The 26,978-nt window shown below is 49.9% G+C and overlaps 1 protein-coding gene across 4 annotated transcripts in view; it reads right to left on the reverse strand.

Annotated features, from left to right (window-relative positions):
- LOC146854818 (adenosine deaminase 2-like) overlaps window positions 1–26,978 on the reverse strand; it is a 516,331-nt gene that overhangs the window by 102,925 nt on the left and 386,428 nt on the right. For all 4 annotated transcript variants that reach the window (XM_085652178.1, XM_085652180.1, XM_085652181.1 and 1 more), the window contains one exon: window positions 25,688–25,845. In XM_085652178.1, the coding sequence (XP_085508304.1) occupies window positions 25,688–25,845 (158 nt within the window). The remainder of the gene's footprint in view (window positions 1–25,687; window positions 25,846–26,978) is intronic.

Consider the following 26,978-nt stretch of genomic DNA (forward strand, 5'->3'; position numbering starts at 1 on the left):
ATTGATTGAAATAACGAATGATCCGTGCTCCTCTGGATGGTAGGATAGGGTAGATGCAGCAGGCACCAAGACATCATGACAGTTTCCTAACAGCATCTCTGGACTGTACTGGTGTTTACGTCTGGGTTTCCTGGAGTGTGCAGCCTGTGGTGGTGCACGATAGGCCTGTTGCTATTGGTAGGAAGGACGAAATGACTGATAGATCTCAGATTTGTATCTCTGGTAGCGCCCCGAAATGAATAGGCTCCTCACCATGAGCTCCACGAAAGGGGGCTTCCTGTATTGGAGCGTGCCCAAAGCTCACCATCAAAAGGCATGTCTAGGAATTTACTTTGCACCTCAGGGTAGAGTGTTGTTGTCTTTAACCCGGACGTCTAAGGACGGCTGCTCCAGTGAGCTGACGGAAAGCCAGGGAAGCCACACCCATGGACGCATCGATGATCTGCGAGGCGGATCTTTCTCCCTCTAAAATAATCTTTCTTGCCTCTAGCCTTGTGTCTTCTGGAAGAAGATCCATGTATGGGCGATATCAGACCACATTTGTCAGTCGTATTTGCCTAATGCACAAGTTACTCACTTGTGTAACGATATATCTGTAAGAGACATTAGTTAGCGATAGATTCCTTACCTTAGAATATCTCCAGGCGTCAGACTGGATCCGGAAAGTTTTCGTCGGCAGTACCCCTGCGCGTCGGTAGGCGTCGTCGTGCAGCTCCACGTACGTCGCTGGAGTCATAGCCGCCGAGATGACATCGTCGGAGCTACTAAGACGCGCTGACATGTGTAAATGTAAATGTGCAGATATTTATATAGCGCAAATCACCAACCGGTCTCTAAGCGCTTGCTTAGGGAACCCGTCCTGGTATTCCCCTGTGAGATAACCCAGCAGGGTATCCACAAGGTGAAAGCCAGGCATCCCGCCGCGAGGTGCCATTGTGGAGATTAAGCAAGCTATTGCCCAGAGTCGCAGAGTGTGAACCCATGAATCGAGTATGCACTGGAGCGAGAATTATCGAGTCCATGGACAATTTATGGACTCAAGACCCAGCCGAGGCGGGAATTGAAGCCTGGTCCCAGGCTGACCTCTGCTTCCAGGTCTGCCTACTCTAACCAGTGAGCCACACTTCTCCACAGTTCTGTACACAACTTTTCCACGCCAGGAGCGCAGAGCCATGCCAGAGACCGACTACTGGTGCAATAGAACTAGGGCCATAAAAGGGATGACCTGAACCCTAGAGAACAGTTCACAGAACGGGGAGAACGGGCAGAACGGGGAGGATGGGCGGGCGGTAAGGAATCTATCACTAACTAATGTCTCTTATCGTTACACTAGTAAGTAACTTGTGCATCTGAAAGAGACACGCTGGTGATAGATTCCTTACCTTAGAATACATACCCAAGCAATACCAACCCCGGTGGTGGGTCTGCGAAGTGAGATTAAACCAGAAAGTCACAGAGAACCGAACGGCCAAAGAAGCCGTCTCTCTGGACCCGACTGTCAAGGCAATAGTGCTTAGTGAAAGTATTCAACGAGGCCCAAGTGGCTGCCTGACAGATGTCTTGCAGGGGGACACCGCGTCCTAATGCTGTAGTAGCTGCTGTCTCCCTGGTAGAATGAGCGCGCAGCCTAACTGGATGTTCCTTTTTAGCCAGAGAGTAACAGGCTTAAATGCACAAGACAACCCATCGGGAGATACATCGCTTGTGCACAGCCCGGCCTTTCTTGGTGCCCACGTAGCCAACAAAGAGCTGGTCATCCTCCTGGAACTGTTGTGTGCGGTTGAGATAGAACGAAAGCGCACGTTTTGGGTCCAGACAGTGGAGCCTCTCCTCTTCTTTTGAAGGGTGCGGAGGTCGGAAAGAAAGTGGGCAGAGTGACAATTTGCCCGAGATGAAAGGCAGACACTACTTTTGGTAGAAAGGAGCGACGCGGTCGAAGCACAACCTTGTCCTAATGAATCGCCAGGAAAGGAGGTTTACAGGAAAGAGCCAGGAGCTCACTCACCCGCCGAGCGGAGGTGATGGTCACCAGGAGGACAGTTTTCAAAGTTAATAACTGCAAAGGACAGTTATGAAGAGGCTCAAAGGGAGCGCACATCAAGTATGTGAGAACCAGGTTCAAGTTCCATTGAGGCATCACAAAAGGAATAAGAGGGAAAAGGTGAGTAATGCCTTTGAGAAATCTTTTGACAACTGGGGACTTGAAAAGAGAAGGCTGATCAGGCAGCCTAAGAAAGGCTGAAAGAGCAGAAAGGTAGCCCTTGATAGTGCCCGGAGCAGAGCCCTGCTGGGCCAAAGAGAGAAGGAACAATAGGACCTCAGAAAGAGGGTCAGAAAGAGGATCTACAGCTTTTGCTGTGCACCATGCCATACATTTTTTTCACCGGCAGGCGTATACCGTTTTAATTGAGGGACGCCTGGCTGCCAGAATCACATTACAGACTTCAGGAGGCAAGTCAAAAGGAATCGGCTGTCGCCGCTCAATCTCCACGCAAGGAGGTGGAGGCTGGACAGGTTCGGGTGGAGGACCGTCCCCTGTTGCTGTGACAGGAGATCCTCTCGAAGAGGTAGTCGGATCGGGGGATCCACGCTCATACCGAGTAGCTTGGTATACAAAACTCTTCGAGGCCAGTCCGGTGCCACAAGAATGACTTGGGTCCGGTCGCGTCTGATCTTCTTCAGCACTCTGGGCAAAAGTGGTATAGGCGGAAAGGCGTACAATAGACCGCAACTCCACTCGTGGCGAAAAGTGTCTCCGAACGAGTGCCGCCTTGGAAACTCCAATGCGCAGAACTGCTGACATTGCGCGTTCTCTTCAGTGGCGAATAGATCTAACCAAGGTTCTCCCTACTGCTGAAAGAGACCTTGTGCCACCTCTGAGTGAAGACTCCATTCGTGATCCAACATGCACCTGCGGCTGAGTTTGTCCGCCCTGGCGTTCAGGGTACCTGCCAGGTGTTGAACCACCAAGGAAATGCCTTGACATTCCAGCCACGTCCAGAGACGTAGAGCCTCCTGAAATAGGGTCCACGACCCCACCCCGCTCTGCTTGTTACAGTACCACATGGTGGTGGTGTTGTCTGTGAACACCTGCACTACTCTCCCCTTGACAGAGGAAAAGAATGCTTTCAGTGCAAGTTGGATCGCCCTGAGCTCCAAAAGGTTGATATGGAGCTTGGACTCCGCTGGAGACCAGAAGCATCTGATCTCTGCCTCTCCCATGTGGCCGCTTCATCCCAGGAGGGACACGTCCGTCACTACTGTGTGCTCCGGTTGGGGAAGGGAGAGTGATCTGCCGCTGACCCAACGCTGGTCCGTGAGCCACCACTGCAAGTCCTGTGCAGTGCCCTCCGAGATATGGACGTAGTCGGACAGGTTTCCCCGATGCTGCGTCCACTGGAACTTCAGGTCCCACTGCAGAGTCCGCATATGCCATCTGGCATAATAGATCAGCAGGACGCAGGAGGCCATAAGGCCCAGCAGCCTCAGGGTCTTTCTGACCGAAACCCAGGACCAAGGCCGAAAGATCGGAATCATAGCCTGACTGTCCCGGACTCGCTGTTCAGGAGAATAAACCCAAAACTGCACCATATCCAGAACTGCTCCGATGAAGAGGAGCTTCTGAGAGGGAATCAGGTGCGACTTCGGCACGTTGATGGCAAACCCCAGCAAATGCAGGAGGTCTGCTGTAGTCTGGAGGTGGGAGACGACTGCCTGGGGCGAGCCCGCCTTCAACAGCCAGTCGTGGAGATAAGGAAAGACAAACCCCTGATCTGTGCAGATGAGCTGCGACCACCCCATCACTTTTGTGAACACACGAGGGGTGCTGGTAAGGCCGAAAGGGAGCACGTTGAACTGAAAATGCTCGTGGCCCACCGTGAACTGTAGGTACCGCCGGTGGGCTGGCAGGATGGGGATATGAAAATAAGCATCCTGCAAGTCCAACGCTACCAGCCAGCCTTGCGGGTCTAGGGCAGACAAGACCTGAGCAAGCGTGAGCATCTTGAACTTCTCCTTCCGGAGGACGCGATTGACGTTCCGGATGTCCAAGATAGGGTGCAGACCTTTGTCCTTCTTTGGAACCAAGAAGTAGTGGGAGTAACATCCACGACCTACTTCTGGCGTCGGAACGCGCTCTATGGCCCCCTTGGCCAAGAGGGCTGCAACTTCCTGCTGGAGAAGTGCCAAGTGATCCCCCGACATGCGGTGGTACTGAGGTGGCATGGCTAGAGGGGTAGACTCGAAGGGGAGGGAGAAGCTCCTTTGGACTATCTGCAGAACCCACCTGCGCCAGTGGGGGAGGTAATGGCGAATCCTGCCGGCCACTGGCGTCTGGTGGGCCTGAAACACCGGACTAGGAAGGTTTTGAGGCGGTGGTGGCAGGGGCGGTGGTGGATTGACCCGCCCGCTGGCCTCGGGACCCACTACAGCGGGCCCCACGACCGCGGCTGCACTGAGACTGCGGCTGCGCTGGCCGGCGGTTCTGAAAGGAACGCACATGGGCGCCTCGACCCTGACCTCGAAAGGAGCGAAAAGCAGACCCCGAGGGGGTGCGCGTAGTGGCGAGACCTAAGTACTGGCCCGTAGCCCGAGAGTCCCTAAAGCATTCCAGGGTGCTATCCGCCTTGTCACCAAAGAGGCATGTGCCATCAAAGGGCATGTCCAACAACGTGTTCTGGACATCCGCGGAGAAGCCAGTATTTCTGAGCCAAGCGTAACGGTGGAGCGTCAACGTTGTGGAAAGTGCCCTGCCGAGGGAATCGGCTGTGTCAAGTCCACAACGGATAGTGAATTTAGCAGCATCTCTCCCTTCGGTAATGGGCTGGGAGAGCACCGCCCGAGCTTCTACAGGGCACTGAGGCAGCACCTGTGCCACGGTGTCCCACACAGAACGTGAATAGCGGCCCAACAGGCACGCAGTATTCACCGCCCGCAAACCGGAACTGGCAGAAGTGAAAATCTTTTTCCCAAACTGCTCCAGTTTCTTAGATTCCTTGTCCGGAGGAGCAGAAAGGAATGCGCTTGGCGAGGCAGAAGCCTGGATAACCAGACTCTGAGGCGTCGGGTGTTGTGTGAGAAAGCTGGGGTCGCCCGGTGCCGGGCGATGGCGGCGTGCCACATCCTTATCTACAGGAACCCCTGTGTTAGGTTTGTTCTAGGTGCTCAACAGGATGTCAGTAAGTGCGTCGTTGAAGGGCAGCAGCAGCGGCTCCGCGGCGGACGACGCTGGCTGCAGCACCTCGGTCAGGAAATTGGTCCTGATAGGCACAGAAGGGTGCTTGAGGTTAAGAGCCTCAGCCGCCCTAGACAACACCACTGAAAAAGTCCCAACCTCCTCCGTAGCCACGGAAGAAGGGGACAGTGTACCAGGTTGTGAAGAGAAATTCAAATCGCCTGGACCTTCCATATCACCCTCCCACTCCGGCTCACGCTCACATTGAGCTGCGAGAGGGTCCTCAGACCCCTCCCAGTACTCCCCTTCGTCCACTGGCTGTTGAAGAGGCCGGTAAGGACGAGGTGCCCGGGAAAATGGGACAAACTCCCCACCTGGAATGGGAATCGGGGGGTAATAGATCAATCAAGGTACGACGCTGTCCCCGATGCCGGAGGCGGCGGCGCCGCAGGGTATCGTGCCGGCGTAGCCGGGGCCAAGGGAGGCGGCACAGGGGCAGAACCACCCCATGGGTCCACGGGGCCTGAAGGCGCTCCGGAGGGACCCGACATGGGAAACAAACAGCGCATGGCCGACAGGAATACCTGTATTTCTTCCTGCGTCGCGTGCGGACCCGGGAAAGGTGGGTAGGCCGCAGGCAAAGACGGAGGCTCCACCGGAGCCGCGGGTATAGACCACCCGCCCCCTCCACCGTGTCCCGTGACCAGTGAGGGGTAGACTAACAGCGACGTCGCTTCTTCGACTTTTTATGGCGCCTTGACTTACCTGTCCCCGATTCCGACGAGAGATGGTGTTGGCTCCGCGACCGGTCCTTCGACCTCCCACGGGAGCGGGACCTCGATCGGCGCGGAACCGACTGCCGGACCTCCAACAATTTTCGTGAACACTCCCGCAAAGCTTTCGGCGCCATGGCCCGACAATCGGGGCACACCTCGGGGTCCTGGGCATGCCCCAAGCAGAAGAGACACACATCATGCGGGTCCGCCACCGACATGTTCCGACAGCAGGTCCTACAGGACTTAAAACCGGGCATCCCTACTGCACAAGGAGTTGAGTACTCGACAAAACAAGAGAAACAAGTTCTCAAAAACCAAGTTAAAGTAATAACTATGAGTACTGCTCTCTCTCGGCTCTGCGCTTGCTGGTGTGGAAAAAGAAAGAACTGATGTCAGCGCGCGTGGGCGCGTCTAAGTAGCTCCGACAACGTCATCTCGGCGGCTATGACGCCAGCGACTTACGCGGAGCCGTACGACGACGCCTACCGACGTGCAGGCGTACTGCTGACGAAAACCTTTCGGATCCAGTCTGACGCCTGGGGATATTCTAAGGTAAGGAATCTATCCCTAACGTGTCTCTTTCAGATATCACTAGCGTGTTGGCCGCGCACACAGTAGTACCGGAGGGGGTGGTAAACCTCTAGCTGATGTTATCAAGGCACCTACCTTCTTTATCTGGTGGACTGGTGATAGGCACTGAAGGATTCCTCAACCTCGTTGTGTGGCTTGAGTAATTAGAGTCTGGTTTTGGCTATCCGACCAGACAAGCTGTCCGTCATCAGAAGCCTTGTAATTTCTTGTCTATTCTAGGTAAAACTGCAATCACTGTAGCAGGTGCTCTCATGACATTCACACCTTCCTCCCAAATATGATCTATTATAGGGATTGTTCTCACAGTCTTCTGAAATTGGTCTTTAAAATCATAAAGAAAGCAGTCAAACTGCTTGACTATCATCGGTAACTGAAACCTAGAGGCTGCTCTCTCTATTAATGAGTGAAAACCGCCAATGTCCTCCGGCAGAGAATCCGCTCCTTGAGGAGATGGGGATGCAGGTGTTGGTGTTATGTAGTCTTCCCACTCATTGCCAACTGGTCTAGCACTTTGAATTTTGCCTTTCTCTACATCCTCATCACCAGAGGTGTCATGCTGTTGTGGAGGTAGAACACTACCCATTCCTGGCGACACTCTAGGCGAAGGTTCAGGCATGCATGCCGGAGATGCCGGCGGAGGTGCACTCGTCGATGGAGGGAAATGAGTACGATATTCCTGCAACATGTATTGTAAATCTTGAAGTAATGCAACAGGAGGGTGGACCATGGACTCACGAGCAGGTTCCATGTATTTTAGTTTGACATGACAATCATGAAAGTCCTGTTGATAATAGCCCTCATAGTCCTCTTCATCATCGTCTTGATACTGGACATGAAGCTAAGGAGGACTGTGAGCAGGGCCAAACATGTCAATCTCATCTGACTCTTCCAAAAATGTTGAAGCAGGTTAGGTTGAAAAAACTGAAAGATTTTGAAGAAAATGTCTCGTCGTCGAGAACATAGTCGATGGATAAAGAGGAGTTAGTTGCAACGTCTCCGGTCTTTTAAGGCTGGTCATGGCATTCATCGTCAGCAATTTCATCTGTGGCAGTAGTGTCTGTGTCATTGGCGAGGACATAGTGGGCACTGACGGCCAAGTTATCGCCGCCATCGCCGTCGATGCGCACACACACTAGTTGTCCTTGAGATTATTGTTAACAAAGAGGTGGTTGTCAAAAAGGATGCAGACGTCGATGTGGAATTAGTCGTGGACTGTGTAGGGTTCGTCGACGAGGAACTCAACGGTGGAGAGGGTATCTTCACCACCAGTACCGGCATTGTCGATGGAGCTGTTGTCGACGGTGCATCGGAAACCTTCGTAGATGGTGGTTTTTTCAACGATGAGATCGTCGACGACGATGGAGGGGAAATATGCCCCGGTGGTGATTTCTGCATCGACAGGGACCCAGAGGACTCTACCGTCTATGACACAAGCTTTTAAGAGACTGATCTTTATAGTAGATGACCCTGAAGAGGGTTTCTAATGCTTTGAGGCCAGATGGGTTTTCTCCTCAGAAGGAAAAGAACGCTTTCCTTTTTGTGAGGGGCCTGCTGCTCCATGACGAGATTTTTTAGAAGCTTTTCTATAACCCTCAGGACAGTCCTGTGACCTCTCTCTCCTTTTTGATTTTTCCAGAGGTATGTGAGGCAGGGCTTTCCTCATCCTCAGAGACATCAGATTTACTTTAAAGTCTCTGCAGCCAAATAAACAACCTACCCTTTCTATGTTTGAGGTTTGTGGTTGAGAAAATGTACTACAAATCTTGCAGTCTTTAACTTTATGTTCTGGATATAAACAGTAAATACAGTTCTTATGGGGATCTTCAGCATGCAGCCTCTTCTTACCACATGTTCCACACAACTTTTCTTTGAAGAATCCAACATTTTCTAGAAGATATCTGAAGTTAGAAGGAAAAAACTGATCAGAGCTCAGGGGACTCCCTGTCACATGACATGCGGTAGAAAATTTGAGGAACTCGGCCTCTCTTGGGAGTGTTCTACAGGGTGCTGTCGCCTTATTGGTTGTTGTTTAAGTTAGGTCCTTATTTACAAAAGAAGGTAGATGGGCTATTGCAGTGACTGTTCATTGCATTGTCACCTATGATAGTATTATCTACTGCTTTTATAATGATACCGTGGGACTCTCACTATGATGGCAGGGATGATTCAAGCATATGAATCTATGAAAGAACCAATACTGGAGAAAAGTCAATAAAATGTGTTTAAAAGAAACCCAACCCCTTGAACCATAGAAGTGCTAACATTTAGGCTAAAGGATGATATTTCACTGGTTTCTAGGGAAATTAATCAATGCTCGTAGCTACTTCTTGTTTTATCCTGAAGTATGCCAGCGTATCCAATGTGTTTATACCTTGCTCATCTCTATACTGCTCCAGTGCAATGGAAGTGCTATTTGGGAACGATTGTTCCATCTGCGGCAACCCAGCGTTCAGCATGCTATTCATCACAGTTTTGCCTAGCGCTGGCGGTAAGTGCGGGCTGTTAGCTATAGTCATGGTGGAGAGTAAAGCTGTGTATTCCCTTCAATTCTACACATCGACCAATCGCCCAGTGTGTACATCTAACAGTTTGGATGAGACTGAAAGTTTTGGGTAGTCGGGAAGCCAGTAGTGTCTCAACATCGCCCGTTATCACCTAGTCTCTTTCAGGTGGTAAATGCAAGACTCGACTTGCTGACTGTAGACAATGGATCGCAAAGTGTGATTAAGTAGTGACGATATACTTTTCACAGAAAGTAAAGCTAACTCTCCAATCCCTAACCCAAATGGTAGCATCAGTAACTGCTGTTGAAGTGTAGGCAGTGCTTAATTTGTGTCGGTGCCTAGCACCAGCACTTATTTATCAGGGCCAGGTTGCTTTTCCTTGAGCTTGCCGGCCAGCACAGTTTTATGCCAGCCAGGTGAAGTGTAATTTTATTTGTAACCACCTCGCTCCTACTGGGAATGATGCCCCAGCATTCACCATTCACAGCTGCTAAGCTGAAATATGGGTGATTTCCTTGAAGACAACTAGTTTTGTCCTGCTCTAAAGACGACCCTCTAACTGATCCTCACTTCGGGGCTCTACTTAGGAATACTTTTTTTTCTGTATGCTTGTTTTGGCTTCTGATGTTCTAAACCAAGTATTGCCAAGAAACATTACATTACGTTAATGTAGTGTGGATAGCTCAGTGAATTAATGTGCATGCTTTTTATCACAACACATTTGTATGACGTTTTCATCTTGCAACAGTGCCAACTTTTTTTTACTGTGTGCCCCTCCAAAGCAGTTTGTTTAATTTTGTATGTGCGTCGCTTTAAATTGAATCAGAGACCAATCTGTCATCGGGAGGGAGGCAGGTAAATTGCTACTGAGAGTTAAGTCTGTAGGAATTAATATGTTAGTATCGCTATGAATCTGTACATTTATATGATGCCTAACCAGCAGACTCTAGAGGTTCTCATTTTATAAATTGTGTCCCAAGCTTTAACATCAGCAGTTTACACATTTTGCAAATTGCCTGGACAGTTATTTTGCAGTCTTAAAAATAATTTTGAGTGCAGAAGTGAGGGGTGGTGGTGGAGCCCTTGTAAATATTCAGCCAGCAGCGGGCCCCTGATTGCAGGGGCTGGTTTAAACTGTTGATAAAGAAGTTGATTTATGCCACGTCTGGGTGCGGAGTTCAGTAGAAAGGGACCAGTAGAGCAGAAGCAAGGCACCTGGGAGGCCTTGCACCAGTTTGCACGTCTAGTGATGCTGCCGATATTGTAACTTGTGAATGACAAGCAGGGCCGGACCGGCCCTAGCGGGCACTGGGCATTTCCCCAGTGAGCCGCCAGTGTTGGGAGCCGGTTTTGGGCCCCTGGGGGGCCGATTTTGTTACAAGGCCGTTTTTGCAGCATAGCTGCAATATCGGCTGCTGTAACAAAATTGGCAGAAACCCACAGCTCTGCCGCACCCCCAAACTCCCGGGGAAGGGGGTCTCGACTTTGGGAACTTATAAGTGTTTAGCCATGCAACACTTGATGTTGTTGCACCAAGGATTTTGTACTGGATAACTAAACATTTATAAGGTCCCAAAGGGAAGACCTATTGGCTATGCCAATGCTTGTTTTTTTTTTAAAGGACAAGCAGTGTTATCAGGCTCCGGCTGCCACTTAGTCCACTGCATCCCACGTAGACGCTGCAGCCATCTTTGAGAGAGGTAGAGAGAGAGAGAGAGAGGTAGAGAGAGAGAGGTAGAGAGGGAGGGGTAGAGAGGTAGGTAGAGAGGTAGGTAGAGAGGTAGGTAGAGAGAGAGGTAGAGCAGGTCATCAAAATGCTCAGGTGCCAGGATCAGGTTTCAGGCCACAAAGCTGCAAGTTCATGTTTAATACTTAATTCGGCGATTAATTAAAACACATACGATATACTCAGTAATGCAGGCAAGCTGACCCTTTCTATGTAAACAAGGAGGCACTGCTCGCTCCTCCAGGCAAAACGCCATGGGATGCGAGGAATGCAGTTGAGGGGGGAGGGGTGGAGGGAGTGCGGCCAAGAGCACACAAAGCGTTTCCCTTGCTGGAGCGAGCAGGGGCACCATCTGGTTGCAAGTTAATTACAAACAGATAGTTTCAAAGCTCGCTCCCGCAAGGGAGTCGCCAAATGTGCACGCGTTGCCATTGAAAGCAATGCAAAGCGCGCACGTTTTTGGCCCAAAAAGTGAATCGATGCCTAAAGGTCTCCTCCTATGCATCGCATGCGCGCTGCGTAGGTGAGACCTAAAAAAGGTGGGTAGTGAAATGGATTGATCAATGCGAAAGTCAGACACCACCTAAGAAAGGAACGAAGGATGGGTTCTCATTGCTACCCTATGTACAGCTCTTTAGAGCAGAGAGCTTGGATCTCGGTCACCCTATGAGCAGAAGTGATCGCCACCAAGAAGGCAGCCTTCCATGTGAGATGTTGAAGGGTCGCTTTGTGAATCGGCTTAAAGGGAGGACCCATGAGCTTGGTAAGAACCAAATTGAGCTCCCAGGGTGGAGAAAGGGAACAGATTGGGGGAAAGACTTTCTTTAACCCTGGCAAAAAATCCTTAACCACCTGAAGCTGGACGAAGTATGGTTGTGAGGGTGATTTTCTATATACCGTAATTGCTGCAAGGTGCACTTTTATGGAGGCAAACTGAAAACCTGAATTGGCCAAGAGCAGGAGATATGGTAAAATTATCTCCTCCTGCCCTTGGGTCGGCTGGAACACCTTTTGCACACACAACATATAGAATCTCTTCCATTTAAATGCATAAGATTATCTAGTGGAGGGTCTCCTTGATTCCTGAGGAAGCCCTAGATGGCCGTATTGAAGGACCTCAGGAGCCATGCAGCCAAGTTCAGTGAGGGAAGGTTGGGATGATGGATTCTCTTGTTCATTTTAGAGAGGAGATCTGGTCTGCACTGCAGCCTCCTGTATAGACGCTCCGAGAGGTGTAAAAGGTCTGGGTACCACCACTGCCGTAGCCAGACCGGTGCGATTAGGATCATCTTCGCTCTGGAGTGGTGGAGTTTGGTAATGAACCTTGGAATGAGAGCAAGTGGCAGAGAAGCGTACAAAAAGTCCCCTGACTAATTGATCAAAAGAGCATTCCCTTGTGTCCTGGTCGGCAGTATCTTGACGTGAAGTCTTGGCATTTTTCGTTGGTGTCATTCGCGAAGAGATAGACTGTTGGATGACCCCATTCCAAGAAGATGTCTGACACCACCTTGTAGTGCAGAGCCCAGTCTTGCTGATCTTCGAAGTGACGACTTAGGGAATCTGCTTGAACGTTTTGATCTCCTGGTAGGTGGACAGCTGTTATTGACAGTTGTCTGGCCAGAAGCCAATGCCAGACCGCTTGAGCCTCCAAGGATAGGGGGCGAGACCGGGTCCCTCCCTGCTTGTTTAGATAGTATATCGTGGTCGTGTTTTCCGTCTGGATTAAAATTAAGCTGGCCTGGATGGAGGGATAGAAGGCCTTGAGGGCTAGATGCACGGCCTGTAGCTCCAGTATATTGATGTGGTATGCCTGCTCTTTGGTCGACCTTGAATTTGAAGAGGACCCATTTGGGCTCCCCATCCTTGGAGGGAAGCATTAGTGATTGTGTTGGAGGGGACTGATGGAAAGGAACTCCCAACAAGAGATTTTTCTGACAAGTCCACCAAGGGATGGAGGATTTCACAACCTGAGAAAGGAGGATCTTGTCATCCCATTGAGCCGTTCGCTGATCCCATTTGTTCTCCAGATCCTGTTGCAAAGGTCGCATCCTTAGTCTGGCATTGGGAACCAGGAAGATACAAGCTGCCATCGACCCTTGGAGCGAGGCAACCTGCCGGACTGTAGGTTGAGGAGTGTGAAGGAACTGGCTGTACTTCAGAGTGATAGATGATAGTCTCTCCTCCGAAGGATACACTTTTCCTACGCTGGAATCCAATGTGGCACCCAGATAGTTTATTCTTTGAGTAGGTTGCTGAACTGACCTAGCCGAGGTGACGTGCAGGCCCAGCTGTTGAAGGAAAGTCAGACAGATCTGGTAATGAGCCTTTATGTCCTGAGGAAATGAACTCTTTCAGAAGCCAGTCGTCGGGGTAAGGATAAATGAACAGCCCCTTGCGGTGTAAAGCAGCTGCTACTACTGCCATGCATTTGGTAAATACTTAAGGGACAGATTTCAATCCGAAAGGGAGGACTTTGTACTGGTAGTGTTTGGTCCCTACCATGAAGCATAGGAATTTCCTGTGGTCTAAGGTGACTGGTACAAGGCAATACGCATCCTGAAGATCAATCAAGCACATCCAGTCTCCTTGCTGAGGTGAGGATATATTTGATGGAGAGCCAGCATGCGAAATCTCTCTCTTCGGATGGACTTAGGCGAAGGTCTAGTATAGGTCTGAACTCTGCTTTGTGACCTTTCCTTCATCCCAGAAAGTATCTTGATTAAACTCCTGCCCCTCGTTCAGAGGGAGGAACTTCCTCTATGGCAGATTTTGTAGAAGAGTGGCTACCTCTTGCTGCAGAAGTTGCAGCTGATGGGACCGAGTTTTTACTGGAGGCATCGCGGAGGTGGATAGCGAAACCATAGAGAGTATCCAATTTGCAACATGCTAAGTACCCATTGATCACTAGTGATGTTGCACCACTCTTGTACGCGATAGGCGATACTTCCCCCCCACCAGAGGACTGGCGTCGGGTGCCTCTACCACGGGAGGGACGACGCCCTTGGTAGTGTGACTTGGTCGGATGTTGTTGCCTCAGACCATTGAGGGGTTTGAACCCTCTGATGAAATGGTCTACGGTCATATTGCCCGTATCTGCTCGCGGAACTCCCTTGTCTTTTCAAGGCCTACAGCCTTTAGAGTGTCCAGTTCCGTCTTCATTCTGGCCATTTCATCATTTGGGTGTATGCCGAAGAGAGAGCTTCCGGAAAAGGGTAGGTTTAGAATTTGCTGTTGGGCGTCCGGCTTCAGTGCAGTGAGCCGTAGCCAGGACGATATTCTAGCACATATGCCATGCGCATAAAAATGAGCAGCCAGAGATGCCCCATCTGCTGCGGCACTGATTATCTGTTTCGCCACCAAGCCCCCTTCCGGGAGAACTTCCTAGAAGTCTTGGCGATCCTCTTTGGGTAACTTGTCTATAAAATGTTTACAACAAATCCGACAGGGCCCTATCATAGCGACCCAACAGAGCTGAAGAGCTGGAAACCTTCAAAAATGAATATGCAGTGCCACAAACTTTCCTTCCCCAAGAGTCCTGGGCTCTGCTCTCTTTGTCTGGAGGCACAGTTGAAGAGGAAGCCACTGCTGGAGTCTCTTTTACAGCTGCAATGATTACGGAATTCGGAGGGGGATCATACCTCAGAGGGTCTTGCTCTGGGGGCTTGTACTTCTTTAGATCCTCGCTGGGGGCGTTTTGAGAGATGCCTGAGTGAGGAAGGTGTCCATGACTGGTTGTAGAAGCCCAGCCCAGATACCAAACGTAGCAATGGTCTTGCTGCTAATCTTTGGTGCAAAATCTCGAAAATGACAGATAAATATTTTTGAGGAGTGGGCATATTAGTGTTTAGCTTATGCACTCCTCTAGCCAGCACGTGAAAAGTATTGATATCAATTACCGGAGAGATTCTTGAAGGTGGACTGTCCTTTAACGTTGGAGAATAGTCCCTTTTTAGGTCGAGGACCGTCCGGTCTGCCGAAGGCAGAACCGGAAGTCGGAGATTTAATGTTTCTGAGAGGGGCTCTTTAGCCCGCCTCTCTTTTTGGCTCTTCTCCATTGGCTGGCTTCCTAAACGGAGTCCAGCCATTGGAGGAGAGAGCCGTCCCTCCAAATAGGCTCCGTCTTTTTCAGATTCGGGGGCGTGTTCTGTGCTCTTCTTTCCACTTTTTAGCCACGCCCCCGAATCTGAAACCACCGCTGCGTTTCTCCGAGGCATTGCTTTGCCTCGGAGAAAGGCAGTGGTGTAAGTAACACCTGCAGGGCCGTATATCTTTGCAGGCGGGAAGCTGCTACCACTTAGGGTCCTGCAAGACCAGCAGCGACTTCCCGACCTGCCCCCAAGAGTGTGCTGACCTGCCCTGGGGTTTCTGTGACCCAATCGTGGGTCAGATTATTTACTCGGTGCTGTGGTGGGCGCGTGACGCGTCAGGTACAGTACTGCCCCGCCCCATACCTTTGCCCTTTATCTTTGGGATCCCCCACCCCACTTCCTCCTTTTCCACTTCAGAGCTGAGCCTGCGACTACGAGGGAGAGTGACCAGTACCACTGACAGACCATCTTGATTACGACGGCGAGGCCTCTACGTGGCTCCTCGTCTTCGGCCTTAGATTTGAAGCAGCATCAGCCTGCCCTGCAGTCAGCTGTTCCTCCCGGCTCCAGCACCTCCTCTCCTGTGAACTCTGCAGATTGCACCGGCGGCCGTCCCCAGCAAGTTTAAAGGTGAGGCAGGTGTGTAATTTGAAATGCATGCGTGCCAGTGGTCGAAGTGGGCGGGATCAGGGCTGGCTTTAGGGCGGTGCGACCGGTGCCACCACACCGGGTGCTGGTTTCATGGCAGCGCCGTGTTTGCAAGTTTATTAATCTTTTGAAGCACCTGCTGCAGCGTTTCTTTCTGCCGGCATTTACCAGGCCTCCCATAAATGTCTAGAAAACTCTTGTGAATTATTATCTTCCGGGAGAGCGAGCAGCATTTTGTATAGTTGAGGTTTTGACTCATATGAAGTTAGTGCAGAGGGTTAATAGAACGTGTACTAAGTAGATTACAGGGTGCATATGATGTAAACAGATTTCTGCTTTCAAAAGAGACATCCTTCTGTTACTTACCATTTATAACTTAAAGTCCTAATATAGAATGGTGAGCTATTAACTTTCATCCCAGAACTGCATACACACTGCAAAGTAAACATTATTAGAAAATTGATTAATGTTGCAAAAAGGGTTAATTTGGCTTGAAATCAATTCGTATTATTAAAGAGAACTCCCAACTATGCTGTTTCTTTTTCGACTCTGCGTTTGTGCGACCGGTGCCACCACACCGGGTGCTGGCTTCCTGGCGGCGCCGTGTTCAAAAGTTTATTAAACTTTTGAAGCACCTGCTGCAGCGTTTCTTTCCGCCGGCATTTACCAGGCCTCACATAAATGTCGAGAAAACTTGTGTGATTAATTATCTTCCGGGAGAGCGAGCAACATTTTGTATAGTTGAGGTTTGACTCATATGAAGTTAGTGCAGAGGGTTAATAGAACATGTACTAAGTAGATTACAGGGTGCATATGACGTAAACAGATTACTGCTTTCAAAAGAGACATCCTTCTGTTACTTACCATTTATAACTTAAAGTCCTAATATAGAATGGTGAGCTATTAACTTTCATCCCAGAACTGCATACACACTGCAAAGTATACATTATAAGAACATTGATTAATGTTGCAAAAAGGGTTAATTTGGCTAGAAATCAATTCGTATTATTAAAGAGAACTCCCAACTATGCTGTTTCTTTTTCGACTCTCTATCTACCTCACTCTCTCTCTCACTACCTCACTCTCTATCTACCTCACTCTCTCTCACTACCTCACTCTCTATTTCAATACCTCACTCTCTCTATCTCACTACCTCACTCTCTCTCTGCTAATGCAATAGGTATCACATATGCAAAAAAAAAAGCTAATGCCAATAGAAATGACAATGCCATTTATTTAGGGATACAATAATGATAAAAAAATAATGAGCAATACCAATAACTCTACCTATGATATTGCCAAGACCATTGCATTGTAAATGCTTGTTGAAGAATGGGTCGAAGATGAGGACCATGAAGGTGACCTATGCCTTTTGCGGTGGCTACGTGCAGAAGACCTCCTACGTGGTGATGGAGTTGCTGCCCGGTCACGTTGACGAGCTCTGGGAGAAGCAGTAGGAGAAAGGTCCACAGTCTGCACCAATCCAGTCAGAGGTTATCTGTGCAGAGGGCTAGAGTAATCCATAGGTAGTTTTACCTGCACTGTGGAGGATTTATGCCAGTAACGGACTGGTAAGAGCCATCTGGGTGATAGATGCACAGAAGGTGATCTCTACCCTCCCTTATCTTGCTGTGCAGGAAGATCCGTTGCCTTGGGTGCCTCTCTCCGTGTCTGATGCTCAGGGGACGGAGAAATGGAACTGCTCGACTTTGACAAAGGCACCTGCGGCAATCTCGACTGCAAGCCTGTAGACCCGGAGCGTCCCTTTGACGCCGAACGGATAGACTGAGAACACTGTTGGTGATCTGCATGTTGACATCGAGAGCTGTGAGTGCCCCGATGTCTAGCGATGTCGCATATCTTGCGAGTGCTGGGAAGACACTGATGGCATTCGGATTCTTGACTTCGGGCGAAGTATCACCGACCGAGACTGGAGTCTTGTTGTCGGAAGGGTCTTGGTCATCGCCGTAGAGAGAGGGACTGTTGCTTCAAGTGTGAAACTGCCGATGGAGACCGGTGCCTCGACGTCATACGTAGGGATGATGACGGAGAGCAGCTTTTAGATCTTGAATGACGTCGAGATAACATCAATCTAGATCGAAGCCTGGACATTGACCGGTGCCAGGTTGATGGTAACGAAGGACAGATGTCTTTATGTTGAGCATGCCGATGCCAACGGAGACCGATTCCTCGTTGTTGACTGGTGCCGAGTTGACGGCAACGGAGGGGGCAGATCTGACACCAGTGTACGTCATCGATGGATAGACGTCATACCTGCTGCTTTTTCCTTCGATGACTAATCGCGTTCCAATTCCTTCGAAGGCAGCCACGTCAACAGTGAAACTTATGAAATTGTCGTTGGAGGCATTTTCAACGCCGAGCCCGACGCCGAAGAAGGGCAGATAGGTATCTTACTTCTTGAAGTTAATCTGGTTCTCCTCTTCCTGTGCATCAATGGAGATCTTCCTCTGGAAGTAGTTGACTTTTGCTTCTCAGAGAGGCCATAAAGACGATCCTTTCTCTCTCCTTGAGTGTGCGACTCGAAAGATTTTTACAATGTTGGCAAGTCTCTGGAGAATGAGTCTAAGGGAGACAGAGAATGCACACAGAGTGTGAATCTGTTTTAGCCTTCTTTTTGCAACAGGAGGGGCAAGGATCGAAAAGAGAAGGCATCATATGACAGAAAAAAGAAAGATTCTGTCAGAAAAAGGTAGATTCTTACTTCAACAGATGAAATACGTCAAATGAGAGAAAACAAATGATTTTTGATTAAACTTTTTGACAAAAAAAGTTTTTAAAAACTCAGCTACTTTCTAGTTACATTGCAGCTTCTGCATTTTTCATATAAGAGAATTCAGGTGTCTCTTTTAAGTATTTGTTTATTCTTCCAATGAGTATGTTTCTTTTGTTAAACAAGAAAAAACAGGATATATGGCTGTTGTTGCAGACAATTTTTCCTGCTGAACTGATTAGCCTTTCTTTTTCGTAAGGCTACATTGCTTTTTGTGGGAAAACAATTATATAGCTATATATATATATATAGATATTTAGAGCGATATATATGTGATTTTATATATATTTCTTTGATATACTCCGGGGTCCCTGCGGGAATATTTAGTGCTTATGACTATTGATGAGGATCCCCTGGAAGAGAATCTTCCCTTCTCTCTGGCCAGATGTAGGGCTGTTTTCCGATCCCTATAAATAAAAAAAAGGGGCGATTATTCGTATATGTGGCATCCCAGGGTCTGTGATCTATGTGCTCGCTCTATCAAACACACATCCGAGAAATGGGCCCGCTCTAACATATCAGCAACTATTGCTTCAACAAAGTTTGCCAGTTCTCACAGCTCTGTAGACAGAGGTAGTCAGTACTTCAAACATAACTGCACCATGCATGTACTTTAACATCTTCATTTTTTGCTCCTAAAATATTTTTCATACGCTGTACCTTGCCATGCAAGATAGTAGCTCCATCTTCTAGGTCTGAAATTCGATGTTCCACTGTGTGATTCAGGCACCCTCCTAATCAAGCTTCTGCTTTATGTGGTCCAAGCAGGTTTCTAAGAAAACAATTTCACGATTTATCACCTTCAGGTTTCCTCTCATGTCCAGGAGTAGGGCTTTAATTTCAGAGTTTGACATGACAACCATGTCAGTCCACTCCTAACCTATCAGCAGCAATCCTGCATCTCTGAGCCCTCTCGGGACATTCCTCTATTCAAAAGTTTGCTCTGTTTTTCCCATGGCACAGTAAGTATGCTCCAATGTCAATGATCTCTAATGGTTCGTACCCACACATATGCGTGGATTTTAGTGCTTTTCTAAGATTTTGATTGATTTGTAGTTCACAGATCCCTGTTTTCATCTAGTGCCATTTAGCACCTATCAGGGCATGTGTCAACCCCTCATTCGGGTTAGCACAGAGGTGTACAGCTCTTACGTCCCAAGTATATCCCAAAAAATCGGGCAAATGAGGTACATCCTCCCAGTCTTCTGCTGTGCATTCTCTCTTTTTTTTTTTTAAACAGTTTTTATTTATTTATAAAAAAAAAAAAAGAAATCAGCCAGGTACAACTCGCATGTTACATAATTAGGAGTATAATCTTTAACCAGTATTTGTAGAAATGCAGGTCAATCAATCAATCAATCAGTGACATTTATAGAGCGCACTACATACCCGTAGGGTCTCAAGGCGCTGGGGGTGGGGGGGTGCCGCTACTGCTCGAACAGCCATGTCTTCAGCTTCTTCCTGAAGGAGAGGTGGTCTTGGGTCAGGCGCAGGTCGGTCGGGAGGGAGTTCCAGGTCTTGGCGGCCAGGTAGGAGAAGGACCTTCCTCCTGTGGTCGCTCTTCGGATGCGGGGGACGGCGGCGAGGGCGAGGTTGGCTGATCGGAGGTGGCGTTTGGGAGCGTAGAAGTTGACTCGGCTGTTGAGGTAGCTCGGGCCTTGGTCGTGTAGCGCTTTGTGTGCGTGGGTGAGGAGGCGGAAGGTGATTCTTTTGTTGACGGGGAGCCAGTGAAGGTCTCTCAGATGTCCGGAGATGTGGCTGGTTCGTGGGATGTCGAGGATGAGTCTGGCTGAGGCGTTCTGGATCCGCTGGAGTCTCTTCTGGAGCTTGGCGGTGGTACCGGCGTAGAGGGCGTTGCCGTAGTCCAGTCGGCTGGTGACGAGGGCCTGGGTGACGGTCCTCCTGGTCTCGGTGGGGATCCACCAGAAGATCTTCCGTAGCATGCGTAGGATGTTGAAGCACGCCGAGGAGACGGCGTTGACTTGCCTGGTCATGGAGAGGGAGGAGTCCAGGATGAAGCCCAGGTTGCGTGCATGGTCTGTCGGTTTGAGTGCGGTGCCCAGGGCGGGAGGCCACCAGGAGTCGTCCCAGGCGGAGGGTGAGGAGCCCAGGATGAGGACCTCCGTCTTGTCCGAGTTCAGCTTCAGGCGGCTGGTCGTCATCCACTCGGCTACGTCCTTCATCCCTTCGTGTAGGTTGGCCCTGGCGGCGGCGGGGTCGTTGGTCAGGGAGAGGATCAGCTGGGTGTCGTCGGCGTAGGAGATTATGTTGAGGTGGTGTTGCCGTGCGATGGCCGCGAGGGGGCTCATGTAGACGTTGAAGAGGGTGGGGCTCAGCGAGGATCCTTGAGGGACGCCGCAGATGACATCGGTGGCCTCTGACTTGTACGGTGGTAGACGGACTTTGTGTTCTTCCGTCGAGGAAGGAGATGATCCATTCCAGCGCCTTGTCCTGGATTCCGACGTTGCTGAGGCGCTGTACTAGGGTGCGGTGCAGACAGTGTCGAATGCTGCGGAGAGGTCTAGGAGGATGAGGGCCGCTGTTTCTCCGTTGTCCATCAGGGCTCGAATGTCATCGGTGGCGGCGATGAGGGCGGTCTCGGTGCTGTGATTGGCTCGGAAGCCGGACTGTGAGGGGTCGAGGGATCCATTCGTTTCGAGGAAGGCGGCCATCTGCTTGTTGACGGTCTTCTCGATGACTTTGGCTGGAAACGGGAGGAGCGAGATGGGGCGGTAGTTCTTGAGTTCGGTGGGGTCCGCTGTGGGTTTCTTGAGTAGCGCGCTGAGTTCGGCGTGCTTCCAGCTCTCAGGGAAGGTGGCGGTGTCGAAGGATGTGTTGATGATGTCTCGCAGGTGGGGTGCGATGACAGCGTCAGCCTTGTTGAAGACGTGATGAGGGCAGGGGTCGGTCGGTGATCCGGAGTGGATGGAGTTCATCGTGCGGATGGTGTCTTCGGTGCTGATCGGAGTCCAGGCTTGGAGGGTGGTGGTGAGGGGTGGTTGTTCGGTCTTGGTGTGCGTTGGTTGGTTGCTGAAGCTGTTGTGTATGTCCGCGATCTTGTTGTGGAAGTATGAGGCGAGGGAGTTGCAGAGGTCTTGCGATGGGGTGATGTCGTTGTTTTCTGCGCTGGGGTTGGAGAGCTCTTTCACGATGTTGAAGAGTTCCTTGCAGTTGTGTGCGTTGTTGTCCAGCCGGTCCTTGAAAGCAGTTTTCTTGGCGGCGCGGATCAGCTGGTGGTGTTTCCGGGTGGCCAGCTTGAAGGTGGTCCTGTTGTCCGGTGTGGGATCCCTTCTCCAGACTTTCTCGAGGGCTCGGCAGTTCTTCTTGGAGCTCTTGAGTTCGTCGGTGAACCACGGGGCTTTCTTGCTGCCGGGTCTGCTGGGCGGGGTCCTCAGCGGGGCGAGTTCGTCCGCGCAGTTGCTGATCCACTGTGTGAGGTTGTTGGCGGCCTGGCTGGGGTTCGCTGAGCTGGCAGGGGGGTGCTGGCTCAGGGAGGTGGCGAGCTGGTCTGCTGTGATCTTGTTCCAGCTTCTTCGGGCGGCCTGTTGCTGGTGGTGGTGGGTCGTCGTTCTCTTGAAGGTGAAGTGGACGCAGCTGTGGTCCGTCCATTGGAGCTCTGTGGCGTGGCTGAAGACGATGTCTTTGCAGGATGAGAAGACGGCGTCGAGTGTGTGTCCGGCGAGGTGGGTGGGGGTGGATACCAGCTGCTTGAGTCCAAGATTGGCGAGGTTGTCGAGCAGGGTGCTGGTGTTGCAGTCGTTGTTGTTCTCCAGGTGGAAGTTAAGGTCCCCCAGGAGGATGTAGTCGGCGGAGGGGAGGGCATGCGGGCTGACGAAGTCGGCGATGTCCTCGCTGAATTGTGTGCGTGGTCCCGGGGGTCGGTAGATCAGGGTGCCTCTGAGGGTGGTGTTTGGGTCGGTGTGGATCTGGAAGTGCAGGTGTTCGGCGGTGGTCAGGGAGTTGTCGGTGCTGGTCGTGAGACGGATGGTGTTCTTGTGGATGATGGCGATGCCTCCTCCCATCTGGTTGGCGTTGCGGTCCCTCCGGACGATCTTGTAGCCCTCCGGGATGGCGATGGCGATGTCGGGAGCTGAAGAGGCGTTCATCCAGGTCTCCGTGAGGAAGGCAACGTCAGGGGCTGTGGCGTCTAGGAGGTTCCAGAGTTCCACGGCGTGTCTGTGGACGGAGCGGGTGTTGAGCAGGATGCACTTGAGGTGGGTGCTGCTGGTGTTTGGCTTGGCGGCTGCTGGTGCGGGGCAGGTCCGGATGCAGGAGAACTTGCAGGCGTGGCAGCTGAAAGGTCCGTGGGTGAGTCGTGGTGTGGCTTGGTGGCAGTCTGGGAGTCGGCCGGTGTTGAGTGCGATGAGGGTGGCGGCGGAGTACGTCAGGCGGGTAGGTCGGGGTCTTCGTGGGCCAGGGGTCCTGGCGCTGGTCGCGATCCGGTCGCGGACGGGCTTACCTTTGGCGCGCCTTCGGCGCGCCCGCTGCGCGTGACCGCTGCGCGTTCGCACGGTCGCCATATAAGGCGAGGTGCGCGGGTGGGCGGGGCAGCTGGGAGGCGGGAGCGGGGAGGGATACAGAAGGAAAAAGGGGCGGGGCTAAGCGGCGGTGGCGGGAAGCGGGGAGGGATACAGAAGGAAAAAGGGGCGGGGCTAAGCTGCGGTGGCGGGAAGCGGGGAGGGTGAGCGAGGCGAGGTCAAACCATAACATAAGCCCTTTTGACATTTCCCCCCACCATCTCATCCTATACATTAGGCATGTCTTATTTAACTCGTACCCTGATGGACCCGGAACACATTACCCCTCTTGTGCGGTCCTCCTGTGTACTAAACTGCGTCTTGTTCGGGCTCATGTCTATCACCTCTAGTCACTAATAGGTCAGCCACGGATGCCATATCTTCCTAAACTTCCTGGGGCACCCTCTTGCCTTGTATACCACTTTTTCCGCCCCCATGAATAAATCCATATTTGCCCGCCATTCAGTTATGGTGGGTAATTCTGCGCTACCCCAGTATTTGGCAATATCTCTCTTGGCAACTATGAGCCCTAGGTTACTCAGTAGGAGTTTGTGTCTGGGAATGTCAACCTCTGTGTTTATGCCTAGCAGAATGTATTTTGGGTGGTTTGGGATCTGAGTTTTGAGTACATTGTCAAGCTCTGTTACTATTCGTAACCAATACCTGCATACTAATTGGCATTCCCATAGAGTGTGAATATAGGAACCCTTATCCGCCCTACAGCGTAGACACTCTGTGGTCTCTGCTCTACCCATGGCGTGGAGTCTGGCTCTATCATAATATATCTTATGTAGGACTTTGAACTGTATTAGGTGTAACCTAAGCTTAATTGCTACTTCTCTGGGATGCATTAGTGCCATTTCCCAGTCGATGTCTTCCAGTACGCCAGTGGTTTACTCCCATTTGCTTCTAAGTGGAGATAATGTGTCAGGGATATTATTAATTATCGTTTTGAACGTCCAGGACACTGCCTTTTCCGGTATTTCTCCCTGTAGAAGTCATCCTTCTAAAGGGGCATACTCAGGGATATCTATTATCTCGGGTTTTTGCACTTTACAGGCATGCTGGAGTTGTATGTATCTGTATAGTTGTTTATTGGACAAACGATACTTCTTTTGTAGCTCTGGAAAAGTTCAAAATCTCCTTTCCGTATTATATTCACTCTTTGAAGCCCTGCTGTTTTGCTAACTCCGGCAGTCGCTTGCCCTCCCATAGCGGTGTGGATTTAGTCTCTTTTCCCATTTGATCTGTCTCTCCGCCCCTCTCCAGGCTTCAATCACCCTCGGTGTTGCGGGTAATAAACTTTGCATTCCGGGTCCCCCAAAAATGTAATGCAGATGGGAGTATTTCTGGAATTGTAACCTCTCCAGAATGTATGTAGGGTGGTCACCGGGGATACATGCCCCCATTCATTAATGACTATCAGATGCGCTGCTGCTCTATAGTAGGCCAGTATGTCTGGGAGGGCAATTCCCCCGTTGTACTGACTGCACTGCAAAGTTTGAAGTGCTACTCGTGGGTGGCCACCGTCCCATAGCACTGTTCACACCTCATCTGTAATTGCCTTGAAGATCGCATCTCGGATTTTGTAATACGTATTTTGAAGGATATAAAGCAGTTTGGGGAGCATAATCATTTTGTACATGGCCGCCATCCCTAGCAATGTCAGGGGGAGACGTCTCCACATGACAACATCTACCTAGGAATTCTTGTAGGACCCGCTTAATGTTATGTGTGAGTCAGTCAGCTTCCATTGGTGGAGATATATAGTCCTAGGTATTTGAAGCCATCTTTGGCAATTTGTAGATGCCCTGGTATAGAGTACCAGGGTGTGTCCGATGGGGTATAGACTAGACTTCCCCCAATTAATATTATACCCGGCGTTTTTCCAAACTCTTTGACCAGGTGGACTATGGGAGGCAGCGTTGTGTTCGGGCTAGATAGGTTTAGCAGGATATCGTCCGCATAAAGAGAGATCCGCTCGTCTAGCATCCGCCCCTTGCTATCCTGAAACCCCTTTATGTCTGGATTAGTTCTAATTAGACATGCCAGTGGTTCTAAAACCAGTGCAAAGAGCTGGAGGGACAGTGGCAACCCTGCCTAGTACCTCTCTGGATTGAAAAATCTGCTGACTTTACGCCATTGACTTTAACACTTACCCTGGGATTTGCGTATAGTAGATCAACCTAGGTCCGGAAGTTCCTCCCACCTGCTGTGCATTTTCAGTCACTCATACCAACCAGCAAGTGTTATGACTTTATCATTATCTTCCCAGGCGGAGGGCCTTTCTGTCAGTATAATAGCAGGTAGTATATCGTTGTCTCGCATCTGGCTCCCAATCTCCAAAATGGCGAATGCCAGTCACGGGTCAATCGCATAGCTTCATCAATGACTTTATGTTGCCTCCCAGATCAGGTCGCTCACCTTCCCGTTCTGCAGTAATACTGCACAGGCATTGGTTCCCATTCAACTCGAGGGAGCTGGAACAGGTCCGACCCCAGGCTCACCAGCGGTTCCGGCCACTGTTGGGGCTCTGATGCTGCACACTGTGCATTTAGCAGTAGCCGCACAAAATAGGCACCTCAGGTCTCCGCTCTTGAAGCTACAAACTGTACTTCATCACCACCTTTTTCTGGCAATTCCCTATGGCAGGACCCATGAGAGAGGAAAGGACTAATGTCGCACCATAGGGGAAGGGGTTAGAGCATTTATGTGGCCAACTTGAATGGTGGGAGCCCATGCTCCCAAATCATACACTTTATAAAGTAAAAAAGCTGACTTTCAGCTCAGTATTTGGATCTTTTCCTCCTATATCCTCTCCACTCACCTGATCATATTGTATTGCCTCTTTGTCTCCCCCAAACTGCCCATACCTGGTTGGAGACTGGACAAACTTCTAATGGGATAGCCATCTTCCTTGACAGTTCCAATGCCACTGGATGTTTTAGGATGGCAAATCCATGGCCTATGCGAGTGGTATTCAGCAATATTGCATCAAGGATGTTCTCATCGACCTCAAGGCCTTGCCAGTCTGTGGGAAGAAGCAATAAATATATAAACATTGAAAATTATCAGAGAATTTTGATATATATTTTTCTCAGAAAAGATGGCAGCAGATAGACTACATTGTCTTTCAATAAACCCATAATTTTGTACATTTCCCCATGTGAAGGGTTCACAGAACCGTGAAACTCTTAATGAATGTATTTATTTCTTTGCTGATACAGAAGATGAAGTATCCTGGCTTCCCTTGGAGCCTAGATCTGTTCCGCATTGCAGTTCCGAAAATCCAGTCCCTTCAGTCTGCTAGCCTCTCCTTTATACTCTTCCAAATATCAGGCTAACCTCGGTCCCCTCCCAACTAGTTGCAATATGGAACATCCCATCAGCAATAATTCCTTCAGTGTATCAGGTCCTCCACAACTGATGGGATGCTGCTAATTACATAGTGTGTGTACGTGAATCCTACTCACCACTTGACCCCACCCATGTGTCAAACTGGTTCAGGATTTGAGATTCCCACCCTCCTTATGAAAAACTGAGATCTGATTGGTGTAGTCTGTTATTCTGAAAACTCTTCCACCTTTCCCACTAAATAAGCATAATCCTGCCTATGGTAGCATTAAAATGCTGTAGGAAAGGAAAGTTGCCGCCTCACTTCCGTTTTAATCTTTCTCCTGCCATGCCCTCGGATGCCTAATAACAGTTAAGTATTTTCTTTGAGATCCACATGCCTGCCCTACATTATGAAGAGAACAATAGTGGGTTTGGCTCTAATCAGTAAGGCTGAGCCCCTTAACTGGAAAAACAACGGAACTGCCAATACTGATGCTCAATTCGAATAAAGTCAAACGGCGCATGCACAAATTATCAATGACAGCCGCAACTAATCAATAGTTTTTATTTAAATAAATGATTCAGTTAAATTGTTTTCTTTTTTGTATAGCAAATCTTTTCTGTACAAAAGTCTCAAGACACACCCAAAATATTTAAGAAAATGCACAACAATGACTGGCCGCCATCTAGGCTTACCTCACCACTCTCACGTCTCAATATTCACACATCCAACATACCACACTCAATACTGATCACATCCCACATTCAATCAAGTAACATATCCCATCCTTGGTAAACAACTTTTGTGCTAACATTGAAAAATTAATG

The sequence above is a fragment of the Triturus cristatus genome, chromosome 4_1 (genome assembly GCF_964204655.1).
Source record: "Triturus cristatus chromosome 4_1, aTriCri1.1, whole genome shotgun sequence".
NCBI classification, from domain to species: Eukaryota; Metazoa; Chordata; class Amphibia; order Caudata; family Salamandridae; genus Triturus; species Triturus cristatus.